General features: G+C 40.6%; 1 protein-coding gene across 1 annotated transcript; it reads left to right on the plus strand.

Moving 5' to 3' along the window:
- Window positions 1–44: 44 nt before the first annotated feature.
- slc6a16a (solute carrier family 6 member 16a) lies at window positions 45–11942 on the plus strand. Its single transcript, XM_069674035.1, has 12 exons — window positions 45–252; window positions 5188–5404; window positions 5611–5768; window positions 6636–6762; window positions 6855–7030; window positions 7175–7285; window positions 7478–7719; window positions 8147–8339; window positions 9403–9604; window positions 10051–10210; window positions 10333–10495; window positions 10814–11942. Exons 1-12 carry the CDS (start codon window positions 250–252, stop codon window positions 11156–11158), a joined length of 2097 nt encoding a protein of 698 aa, XP_069530136.1. The 5' UTR covers window positions 45–249; the 3' UTR covers window positions 11159–11942.
- The last annotated feature ends 387 nt before the right edge of the window (window positions 11943–12329 follow it).

Consider the following 12329-nt stretch of genomic DNA (forward strand, 5'->3'; position numbering starts at 1 on the left):
GTACAAACTTCTCCCTCTGTCTTCTTCTTGGGTTGGCAGCGACAGAGCTTGTTCCAGCACCCAAAAACGTGGTCTCGAGTTGTCAAAACTTTTTGGTCGAGACTTCTCTCCCTTTAAAAATTCAGTTTTAGTCTGGCTATCATTAAAAGCAGGAAAGGAAGAGCTTAAAGAAGTCTTCACAGAGAGGGACGAGCAGAGAAACGAACACCAGGACTGCTGAAAACTCCTCTCCTGGACCGTGCTGTCAGCATGGTATGTCCACAACAGCTTTAACACGTCATTGACGGAATTGTATGGTCTCTAACGACTAAAATATGATTCTATTTATTTGTCCCTTTTTTTTAATTGTGGGGTGTTTTTGACTTATAGGTTGAATAATTTACTGTCGACAACTAGAGACTTGTGTGTCCGTTAGTTAAGCAGCCATGAATAGGCTTTTTGGCTGTGGTTTGTCTTCGGATAATCTGTCCTGTGCAGCTTGATTGTCTTAACATGTGTTCACAGGAGTAGCCCTACTGCTTAGTATGTTCAGCGACAGATATGTTTCGCACCATATACATAACAGCGTATCTGCAGGAAGGCTACAAATAGAATATGGATAACCCACTGTAGGCCTACTGTACGGCGGCCAAAACTATATTACCGCCAAATATTACACATTTTTAAGTCTTTTTGTTTATTCCCTTAATTTTGGGGCTCTGAGTATAAAAATGGAAATCAATTCCTACTTAGTGATATGATGCGAATGTAAACAATCTTAAATTAAAGCCGGAAGTATGAAATACAACATCATGGAGTAGGCCTACTGAGACAACACAAGTTATGTGAGGCTGTCTTCAGACCTACAGACCGCTCAGTAGATTACCCAAAATATATTTGAATTTTTGCAAATATAGTTAAAACAGTATGTCAAGGTATTTTTTAATCTCATGGACAAGAAGCTTGAAGCATGATTGATGGCTGCTCAGATTATGTAATACTATGGTGTGTGTGTGTGTGTGTGTGTGTGTGTGTGTGTGTGTGGGCCCATGTTCCTATAATGTATGCTGACCCCTGATGAACATCTCAGTGCTGGTGGATCACAGCTTGTAGCCTAATATGCTGTTGCTCACATTTGGTGCCTTATTGTTTCAGCAGTGCCACAGCTAGCGTATCCTAAAAGTAATTTGATAGTAAAGTTCCCTAATCCAGAAGATTTTTTATTGTGTATTTTGTGCTTGCATGCTTTTCTATCTCACCTGTTTCCTGTAGCAACATTGAAAATGTATGGTAACTTACCAAAAGGCTTCATAATTACTGTGACTGTTTAGATTACTCTGGGATGTGTTACAGAAATGTCTCCTGTTTAGGCAGATTGCCAGAGAGCCTTTTACAGAAAAAAAACCTCTGGCTCCTTTTTAAACATGGCGTTGACATGTAAAGTTACGCGTGTGTGAAAGGGGCTTTATTCTGGCTGTTTATGGAGGGTTGCTGTGGCTGCCAGCAGGAACAGTCATGTTGTTTAAAACTTCCTTCTGCATTGAATGTAAACACATAAAACAGTGCTTCACATACTATATTTGTATTTGACTATAATTTATTGCCACTTTATGGTTTTATATGCAACCTGAACTCTCTCGTAGCCTTTGGTGATTTGCTATTGGGTGCAAAGAAAACCCTGATGAGGTATGAGGAATGTGTGTTTTAGGATCTAACATATGAATCTTTCCAAAGTAACATTTATTAGTCCACATATGACTTCATTGAGCTCACAGAGAAATAGAAATCTCTGTACAATGTCTCGACAAAGATGGCACTCTAGTACACATGCTTTGGAGTTGTCCCCAGATTCATGAGTTTTGGTCTGTGATATGTAGTGTGGGTAAAATTATTGGCCGGGATATCCCCTTCACCCCCGGTCTGTATATCTTGGGTGACCCCTCTCCTTTAAGTTATCGAACCCCAGCACTTGCAGAATGGACCCAGACTGCCCTTATGTTAGCGAGGAAACGTCTTGTAAAGGAATGGAAAGCCTCCTCTGCACCACCACCATCTTTGTGGTACTCTTCTCTTGGCCAGCTGGCTGCTCTAGAGCGATTATCATATAGGCTGCTGAATAAGATGGAAGAGTATGACTTGATATGGGGGCAGTACCACTCAGTTTTAATGTCCACTTGCTGACGTTTCCGGCTCAGGAAAGGAACAAGTGTTGACTACTATACAAAAATGTGAATTGCTGTAATACGAAACTTTTTTAGGCTGCCTGTACATCATTGTCAAGTTGTTCATTTTAATTTTATTGTCTGTCTTTTTTTGTTTGTGTGTGTGGAAATGCCCGTGGTGTTTTGTTAATTGTAGAAAAATAAATAAACTACTAATCATCAAAAAAACAAAATATATTCAGCAAAAGGTTTAACTTATGTTTGTTGTAATGTCTTACATACACCTTTTGAACTCTGTGGAGGACAATCTCTGTCCTTCTGACTGCAGGTATTTAGAGCTTATCTGATAAAATGAATGTGTACTCAAAATACAAAAGCATGGCAGTATTTACTGTTAATACATTTAATATAGTATCTTTAACAAGAAGGGTCCATAATGGTTTAGATCACAGACTGCAACATAAAGCATAACTCTTACCATTGAACAGTTACATTTTTTGTATAACATTGTTCCACTGTATGTTACTGATACATGACACATTTATGTACAAGGGAACCAGTGGCAGTTTGGGAAAGGTGGAAACACTCTGAGAACATTTGACACGCTGGTCCTTGTGCTGGTACTGAGCAATAAAGCTGACATCCAGTCTAACTAAATGTGCAAGTTCATTACACATACTACAGATTATTCAGGCACGTTGGACGACAGCTGCATGCATTTGTACATTTTTCTATACAGTTTACTGAGTACAGAAGTGTGGTCGCCTGTTTCCCAACCGTACCCAGAGATAGACTCTGGCTGACCAATAGGCAAAAATGTACAACCACGTGTGTGTGTGTGTGGGGGAGGGGCTATAGGGTAAGAAGGTAATTCAAGGTTATCTTAATATAGACAGACAAAAATACAGTATACCTTGGCAGAAAAATATAGCAAGGCACGCAGTATTTTTCCATATCCTTCATAGATGTGTTCAAAGTGTATCAGGGTGGAGGTAAACGACACTTAAATGGCCTCTCACTTTTAAACAGAGTGAATATTACCAGCTTTCCCACCAAACGACAGAAGTCTCTTCTACAGGCATGCTTTGTTTTTGTTTTGTGAAGAGGTTGAACAGTTTGTACATACAGGCCCGTATGATGTCACATGTGATTTGAGATTGGTTCTCCTGTTTTCAGTCCTTGAATAGGGCATTTTGTCTGCTCTTTGAAATTAACGAGATGCCACCAACGTTACTCACAAATCTGACTTTATTAGTTCGCAATAAAGTAATACAGGTCAATCAAGCAATCAAACAAGTCTCACTATTCCTACCTAAATCTGGAGGTAACTAGGGCAGCAACTTGAACTACTTTCATCAATTCATGTACAATGTTATAGTCTGTAGTAAAACAAATGTTAAATTACTTCAAATAGTTGGTAGATACATTTTTCCTTGTTGATTTATTAATTAAATAGCTTCTCGTTGGATGCTTTTTTTGCACTACTACAATACAAGCTGTTTTAGTCTGTGATAAATGGGTCGTCAAGTCGAAATAAACTGTAGTAGCCTTTCTCCTTGTTACCAACTATATATACTGCATGGTCTACCCATACACCTCAGCACCGCCCACAGTGTGGGCCAATGTGAACCTCACACCTCCCAGTGGGTTCTCCCACCCACATGTCACCCAAGACTATTCCTCCTTCACCCGAGATCTGACCAGTGGCTGCTGCTCTTTCTACGTCCCCTCCTCTCTACTTTGAGTGCATGCATATTTTTGTCACTCTCTCACACTCCTCTATGCATGTGTGTATGTTTTTTTTTTTAATCACCTAACTTATCTGGACATGTGTCTTGCCCAGCCACGTCCTTCTCTCGGTCATGCACCTCTTGTAATTTTCCATTCTCACCAGCTGCTACCAGCAGTGGGACAACAAATCATCCAGCTAGGTCGTGTCCGAAAGACAGTTTGGCTCAGTCAAGTCATTTTGGATCTTGCAGTCATCTGTGTTAACTGAGAGTGTGTTGTAGGGATGGTCAATGCTGTAGTGTGTGGCATCGGTGCACATGCTACATATGTATACCTATACAAATAAACATTAAATAAGTAAATAAATGAAGCTGAAAGTTGGGCTTTTTTATCATTAAATGGTATAGACTTCAGATGATCGAGCCCATAAAATAATCTAATCCTAGGAAACGTTGCCTCATGATGCACCCCTGGACAGGCTTTAGTCTAACTATCTAACTAGTTTCACCAGTTGAATGGTTTTAATGTGAAGGAGCAGCAGTACAAATGGTTGGGTTTGCGATAGTAATAATTTAACGCAGCTTTGATACGGCTGTGGGAGAGTGAGGGTAGAAACATTAACGCTGGATTAGATGCACGCTGGCAAACAGGCCATTTGAAACTAGGGCGATGGAATGACTGTATAGGTTACTGCAGTGTGTAATAGCTGAAGGGCTGAAAAAATAACAACCTAATATCAGAGGGTACATCAGGATTATGACATTCAACAAAAATCTTTGAGTTTAGTACAAACACTGTAAGTACAGTCGTGTTCTCAGAGTCTCACTTTTTCCCACATGGACCATTTCCTCCTTGTTTATTTTAAAAGTGAGCTGCTGCTGGTTACAGCACATAAGTCTTAAAGTTGTGTTTTCACATGGCAGTCTTCTAGACTCTCAGTGATCTTTAGTGTATCCCCCGAGACACTGTACACCTTGCATATTGTTTTAGACCGATGTGGTCCCTGATAAATGATAGGTTGGTCTCAGTGGGTATATGGAGTGTGAAACAGGCGTGAAGACGCTCAAACATCGGTCTTTGTTTGAGATGGGTAGCAGGATGTTGTGGCTTTCTGAATACAGCTTGTACTTTACAAACATCACTTTTCTTTGCAGGTGTGGGTGGAATATTTTGTCTTTATACATATCTCTTCTCAAGTTGATGTGCATTATGTATCATAATGTTACCTGGGCTGTCCCACACCAATAACAAACTTTTATCATCATAATATCACTAAGGTTTATCATTCAACTTCTTTTTCCTTGTTTATGACAAGACGGAGAAACCACCACTGGACAGCAACGAGGACAGAGCCTGGCTTGGCGAGGACCCGTCTGAAACTCAGCTCGCTGCTGTTAACGGACCGGATGGAGCCGATGAAGATCGGCCAGCGTGGGACTCTAAGATCCAGTACGTGTTGGCCCAGGTGGGGTTCAGTGTGGGCTTAGGGAATGTGTGGAGGTTCCCATACCTTTGCCACCAAAATGGAGGAGGTGAGTGACTTCAAAGAGAGATTTTGGTTTTGACTCATCAATGCTAGCTTACTTGAGAGCAAAATAAATGATACAAGGTGCATAACAAACACACAGAGGTGTAAAAAAAAACCATGAAGGGATGTTCAAAGTGGAATACGTTTGGGCTGTATGTGTAGATATTTTATATGGCTTCATGTTTTTAAATCCTCCTTCCCTCCTTTCAGGGGCCTTCATGCTGCTGTATGTTTTTCTTTTGCTGATTGTGGGAGTTCCGCTGTTTTTTATGGAGCTGGCAGCTGGCCAGAGCATTCGCCAGGGCAGCATCGGTGTTTGGAAGCACATCTCCCCAAAGCTGTCAGGGATCGGCTACTCCAGCTGCCTGGTAATAATTTACATTTGATGTATTTTTATGGGATGTTTGTCTGGGTTTGGGATCAAACTGCTCATGTATGTCCAAAATGTTCCAATTCTTTGTGAGGAAGCAGAAAAATCTATCTTTCTTCATCTTTTCTACAAGATATCTGTTGATGTTCTCACACACACACACACACACACACACACACACACACGTCAGCAGAATGATTACCTCATAGTATCCTGCTCAGGCTGCTGTGGTTTCAAACAACGCCACCATCAAATATTTGTGAAATCCCAAGAATGAAAGATTCATAAGCCTGAAAGTATTCTTCTTTAACCTTGTCCCATTTAACAGCCAGAGCAGCGTGGAACTACCACATGTTTCCTTTTGATGACTCTACACACTGTGTGTATAGTTAAGAAAGGGTGATGATGACATTCTGCCATGTTGTAATGTGAGAGAGCCAGTGTGCTGTAGTGCTGGCAGTTTGTTGCATAACACTTTCTCTATAGAGGGGACGAGGCTAATTCAGAGTGGACAAGAACTTTGTGTGCACAAGCAGCAAACAGACTTATACTTGTACCCTAAGACGCCCAAGCCTTTTTTTAGACGTGTTTTTTCTCCAAAAAGCCTCAAAGTTCTGTCCCAATTAATGGCCATGTCTCATTTATAATTATATTTATAATAATAACTAAACTAGTTTTTGGTTGCATATGCAAAAGAAAAGTCATGTCTAAGTTTGATGTTCTCCTTTTGGAACCCAAACCTTGACCTTGAAAGAACTTTTCACAGAATAAACAATTAACATACTGCATCCTGTATCTCCTGGGCTTTGTATTTGAATGTTGATAATCTGTTGAATAAATCATTTATAACCCTTTCTTGTCCTAGGTCTGTTTTTACGTGGCTCTGTACTACAACGTTATCATTGCTTGGAGCTTGTTCTACATGGGAAACTCTTTTCAGTATCCTCTGCCGTGGGAGCAGTGTCCCATTGATGTAACCACCAACAACACAGGTACCGACCATGACATAGCTGTTCAAGTTCAGATCAAAATCTGACATCATGTAAATGCAAGATACTTAGTATTGTCTGCCCTCAATCAACAGTGAAAGAATGTGCAAGTTCCTCCCCGACGTCCTATTTCTGGTTTCGCAAAGCACTTAAAATCACAAATTCCATCGACGAATCCGGAGAGTTTAACCCCATCATGACGGGCTGTTTACTGGCTGCTTGGGCGATTGTGTCCTTAGCTATGATCAAGGGCATCAAGTCCTCTGCAAAGGTATGGTCAACTCTACCTCTTTATGCTAAGCTAATCTCATCATATGTAATGACAAACATGACAGCAATATCAACCTTTCATCTAACTCTCCACCCAAAATGTTACACCAGAAATCATGCTCCATTTCTTTCTCCAAATTCTCAGGTGATGTACTTTTCCTCAGTCTTCCCCTACGTGGTGCTCTTTATTTTCCTCATCAGAGGGTTGATGTTGGACGGTGCAATGGACGGAATCACCTTTATGTTTTATCCTAAAGTAAGCACAGATCTCATCGTGTGTTTCATCATATTAATGTTTCCCTGTTAAACTTTTTCAACATTTCTTTTTCTATAATTTAGTTTTATAAAAAGAACTCCCAAGTGAAAGATGTTTGGAGAATATTAAAAGCTTGCAGCGTTTAAACTAATTGAGACTTAATGAGACTTCATTTTGTGGTATTTGTTTTAGCTGGAGATCTGGGGTAATGTGCAGGTGTGGCGGCAGGCGGCGACACAAGTGTTTTTTGCCCTCGGACTGGGCTATGGCTCCGTTATAGCATACTCCTCCTACAATCCAGTCAACAACAACTGCCACAGGGACGCGCTGATGGTGTCTGGCATCAACTTCATGACGTCTGTGCTGGCCTCGCTTGTGGTTTTCGTCGTGCTGGGTTTCCGTGCCAAGAACATTGCGCTGCGCTGTGTGGCTGAGTACGGATGTGTGAGTGTGTGCATGTGTGTGTGCATGAATATTAATATTGGCACTGATAATATCAATTCATTGCTAACCACATAATTTCTACTGCTGGCAAAAAATACATTCACATAACCACTTAAGTTTGTATGGAATATATTGAAAAACAATATTCTCAGAGACCATATATTTTTACTAAGTACAGCTTTAACTGTGTGTCCAATTAAGGTACGTTTTTCGTTGACTTTTCAAAGTAGGGAAATATATCTCAGCAGGTTGGAAAAGGAATTAAAGACAAACACTTTTCTGCATCAAAGATTGATAAAATACAAAAGTATATAAAGACCAAATGGTGGAATATTGTGCAATAATTCCTGATATTTGAGTTTAGTTTTTCATAATGCTTCTCTTATACTTTTATTTATTTATTCAAATGTCTTTCAGAAATCTTGGTCTTCTAAATGTCATGGCGTCTCATGAATTGAACCAGCCCTTAGTTAAACTGGGATGGCCTTGGATCAACACCACAGACCCCAGCTCTGTGCCTCTGGCTGACTACAGAGACTGGTACAATCAGCACAGCTCCATGGTTGGTCCCAACATCACTGACTGCAGTCTGGAGGAGGAGATGAGTAAGGTATGTTTGAGATGTCATTTTAATTTACTCTCTTTATGAAATGGTTATCCTAACGAAAGTCATAACATGTTTCAGAAACTGATTAAAACCAGGACGTACCTTCAGGAGAATTATTTATTATTGATAGGATCATTTCTGAAAACAAGCAAATCCAAGCATTTAATTTGTACTTCAAGGAAGGTTAAGATGCTAATCATCCACTGAAGAAGGCCGTCTCAGTGGCTGGTTAGTGAGGGACATTTACAAGCTCTTGCTGGAAGAGTCGTCAGAGTGGCTTTGTCGAAATGTACCGTAAGGATGCAAAGCAAATTATATGATGATGCATTTGGGATCAAATCAGGAGATTCATGTTCTTAGATGAACTCTTAACATGTTTGTTGTGGTCTGAATTTCATAATGCTGAACTTTCTTTTGAAGACCACATTTTTAGAGAAAAGGGTATCACTACAGGTTGCTTTGTGAGGCACTGGATACCGGCTTCCTTATCAACATCAGGGAGGTGAACATTTCAATAATAATAGTAAGTAGGAGGAGTGCTGAGGTTCCCAGGACCCCTGAGGAATCTGTGAGGTATTGTAAAATATCCAGCTGGCAAGAGGAAGACAACATATGGGACACTGTATCTAGTAGTTCTCTTGGAGAGATGGATTCAAGCTGTGACAGAGGAGTGAAAGGAGAAACTAAAGAAACAGATGAAGGGGTGCAAGAAGTCATGATATCTAACCATGCTTATTTTCTGAAAAAAATGTCCCTCTGTCAAAAATAGAGGTACAGCAGAAGAGCATTTTGTATCACTGCCAGATACAGTTTGTAACTTTTCATCTACATTAATGTGCAAAGCAGTTTCTGATGTTTTAAATGTGAGCTAGCAAAAAGTCAGAGTATTACATTATTTATGAGGCCCCACACACCTCCTGCTGCAAAGACTACTGCAGGGGAGCTTCTGGTATGCTGCTTCTATTTATGAAAGTGTTGATTTTTACAATCTTCAGTCAACAGTTACATCCCTTGTTCACACTTATCCCTCTCTGCATTTTCTGTCCTCTGTTTTGTGCGAGTGCAGGGTGTTGAAGGCACAGGTCTGGCATTCATAGCCTTCACCGAGGTGATGGCTCTTTTCCCTGCCAGCCCCTTCTGGTCCACACTGTTCTTCCTAATGTTGCTCAACCTGGGCCTCAGCACCATGTTCGGAACCATGCAGGGAATCCTCACACCTCTCATGGATAATTTTAGCCTTTTGGGCCGCCACAGGACCCTACTCACTGGTAAAGGGCCCTTTTTGCTTCTTTTTAATAACTTTAGTCAAGAAATAAAAGGTTACATTGAAGATGTTTACTGTTTAAATATGAAATATTTCTCCTGAGGCAGCACATTGTGATGTCTGACTACGTACACTAAGTACATACCTTTTTTTTCTTTAGAAATCAGACATCTATTTCCTCTGATGTCTGTTTGCCGTTTTATTAATGATTAAAATCTTAAAGAAAAGGAATGAGGCAGACAGCATTGGACATGAACTGCTCTTGATGATTTAGGAATTAACAAAACAAAAAAACCCGGCAAGTTGGTATGTTTTCCTAACACACTATCAGCAGAGGGTTGCTAACATGGTTATGATTGTAAAGCTGTGTTTTGTATCAGAAATGCAGCGTGTGCTTTGTTAGTTTAGATAACGTCTTCTCTCTTACTCTGCCCTCTGTTTATTTTACAGTGTCCAGCTGTGCTTTGGGCTTCTTACTCGGACTGCTGTTCACGCAGCGCTCAGGCAACTATTTTGTGGCAATGTTTGATGACTACTCTGCAACTCTACCGTTAGTCATTGTAGTAATCTTTGAGACTGTTAGTGTGGCGTGGGTTTATGGAACAGATCGGTAAGGAACCAATACTTCTGTCAGCTTTGAAAATATTACATTTGATCTTTTCCATCCTGTTTATTTATCTTTATATCATATTTTGAAAAGATACAACTAACATATAACTTCCCTCACTGCAGCTTCCTGGATGATATTGAAGTTATGCTCAAGTGGCGCCCTCCAGTGGTGTACAAATATCTCTGGAAGTATGTCTGTTTGCTGGCGATGGTTGGTCTTCTGGCTGCCAGTTTGTTGCGCATGATCTTCAAACGACCCACATACACGGCCTGGAACCAAAGCACCGTAAGAAACTGGACCACTGCCCCACACAGAAGAATTGAATCTAAGCATACCTTGTGTTCTCCCAGCTGCGTCATTCACTTCAATAAGAACTGAAGTGAAGCTGTTGACAATATGTAGTTATATGATCAACTACATATTCATTCACTGTACTATCAGCGTGTTTTTGTTGTCATAAGTCTTATATTTGATTTCTACCTTTTGGTGGTCACTATAAACACTTTTAGCAGTTACTTGTTCACTTTAATGGTAGAAGTTTGAGTTTTATTGTGCCTGCCCACGTTTCTCTGTCTGACCCGCTCTGTCTCCTCCTCTCTTCAGGCCTCTGAGATGACTCTAGAGTACCCAGGCTGGGCCCTGGCTATGATTGTCATGCTTATAGTCTTGGCCAGCTTGCCTATGCCTATCGGTTACATCCTCGCTATGTTGAAAAACCACCAGGGTCCTAACAGTCGTTCTGAGGAGGGGGGCAGCCCAGAGGTGCATCGTGAGTTGTACACAAAGTGCAGCTCCATGGAGCAGCTGGATTCCAACTCCCACCACCGAGCCCCTCCTGAGGAAGACGAGGCTCGACCCAGGGCTGGCTTCCTGCCGCTGGGTCACGAACTGTACCGGCTCCTGCCCCAGCAGGAGGACGAAGATGAGGAACAAGATACAGGGGTGTGAGCATGGCTGAAAAAAAAAAAACGTGTTTAAATGTTGAACCTCAGAGAGTATAAGAATAAGACCCCGCAGGAGAGATTGCAAAGTGAGGGGCGGGAAGTCGAAAAAACAGTTGTTCTCAACTTGAAAAGAGTCTTTGCATTAAACCAATGTATCATCTTCAGCAGGCTCTACATTGTCGGAAAAGTATTTTAACTATTTATATGTCGTGTATTTTATCAGTTAAACCGAGAGCTTTCTTAGATTCTGTATGAAACTACAACTCCTCCTCCAACTCCCTGCATTCATTTTCTGAACCACTCACACTGTTCGGAAAGCAGGAACACTCCCAAACACATGATAACGGAATAAGCTGCTATATTTTGTGAAACAAAGAATTTCTGTAAAGATTTTAGAGTGCTGATGACGGCGATTAGCAAGTCAGTAGTTTTGTCTAATGTCTGTCTGCCCGCCTTATCTCATGTGGGATTTAGAGCCATGGCTGGTGAGTTGTGTGAGGCAGCAACAGACAAAAACATGCTTTATGAGTATTTGTATAGCTTAACTGTGATGTGTGTGATGTGCGTGTGTGTGTGTGTGTGTGTGCGTGTGTGCGTGTGTGTGTGTGTGTGTGTGTGTGTGTGTGTTCACTTTTATTGTGAATCAGTTTGGATGTGAAATGTTAGATGTCAGTTGAATAACTTTATTTTGCATTATATTTGTATTATTTTACCTCATAAGACCACAGCAATGTTTTTACTCAGTGTAGCAGTCTTGTACTGTAGGTGAGGATTTAAATAAACCTCTAGATGGCAGCAAACTGACTGGATGTTTTTGATGATTTACTCATGACCACTCACACATGAAGCAGGTAACACCTTAAATATGATACTCAGGAGGCTGTTACCCGAAGAAATGTGATTTATTTTATGTTTAGAAAGAGGTTTTTTTTTAATTTTTCACAAAGTGTCAGGAGAGTTTATTGTCAGTGTTTGCAATATTTACTGAGCAGTGATGATCGAATTTGCTTTCAAATCACATTTATGTAGTTGTCTCTGCTTCGATTTGATATCATAAATCAACATACTTAGGCTACCAAATAAAAACGTTCACAGTTTAGAGATGGAAACATTCTGAGATTTGTTTAAAAGGGCTTCGGCGAAAAGACGCCGCCAAATGACAAACTTTAATTTTA

Source organism: Semicossyphus pulcher, unplaced genomic scaffold, assembly GCF_022749685.1.
Source record: "Semicossyphus pulcher isolate SPU_LCO1_2020_fin unplaced genomic scaffold, fSemPul1.0.p SCAF_23, whole genome shotgun sequence".
Taxonomy (NCBI): Eukaryota; Metazoa; Chordata; class Actinopteri; order Labriformes; family Labridae; genus Semicossyphus; species Semicossyphus pulcher.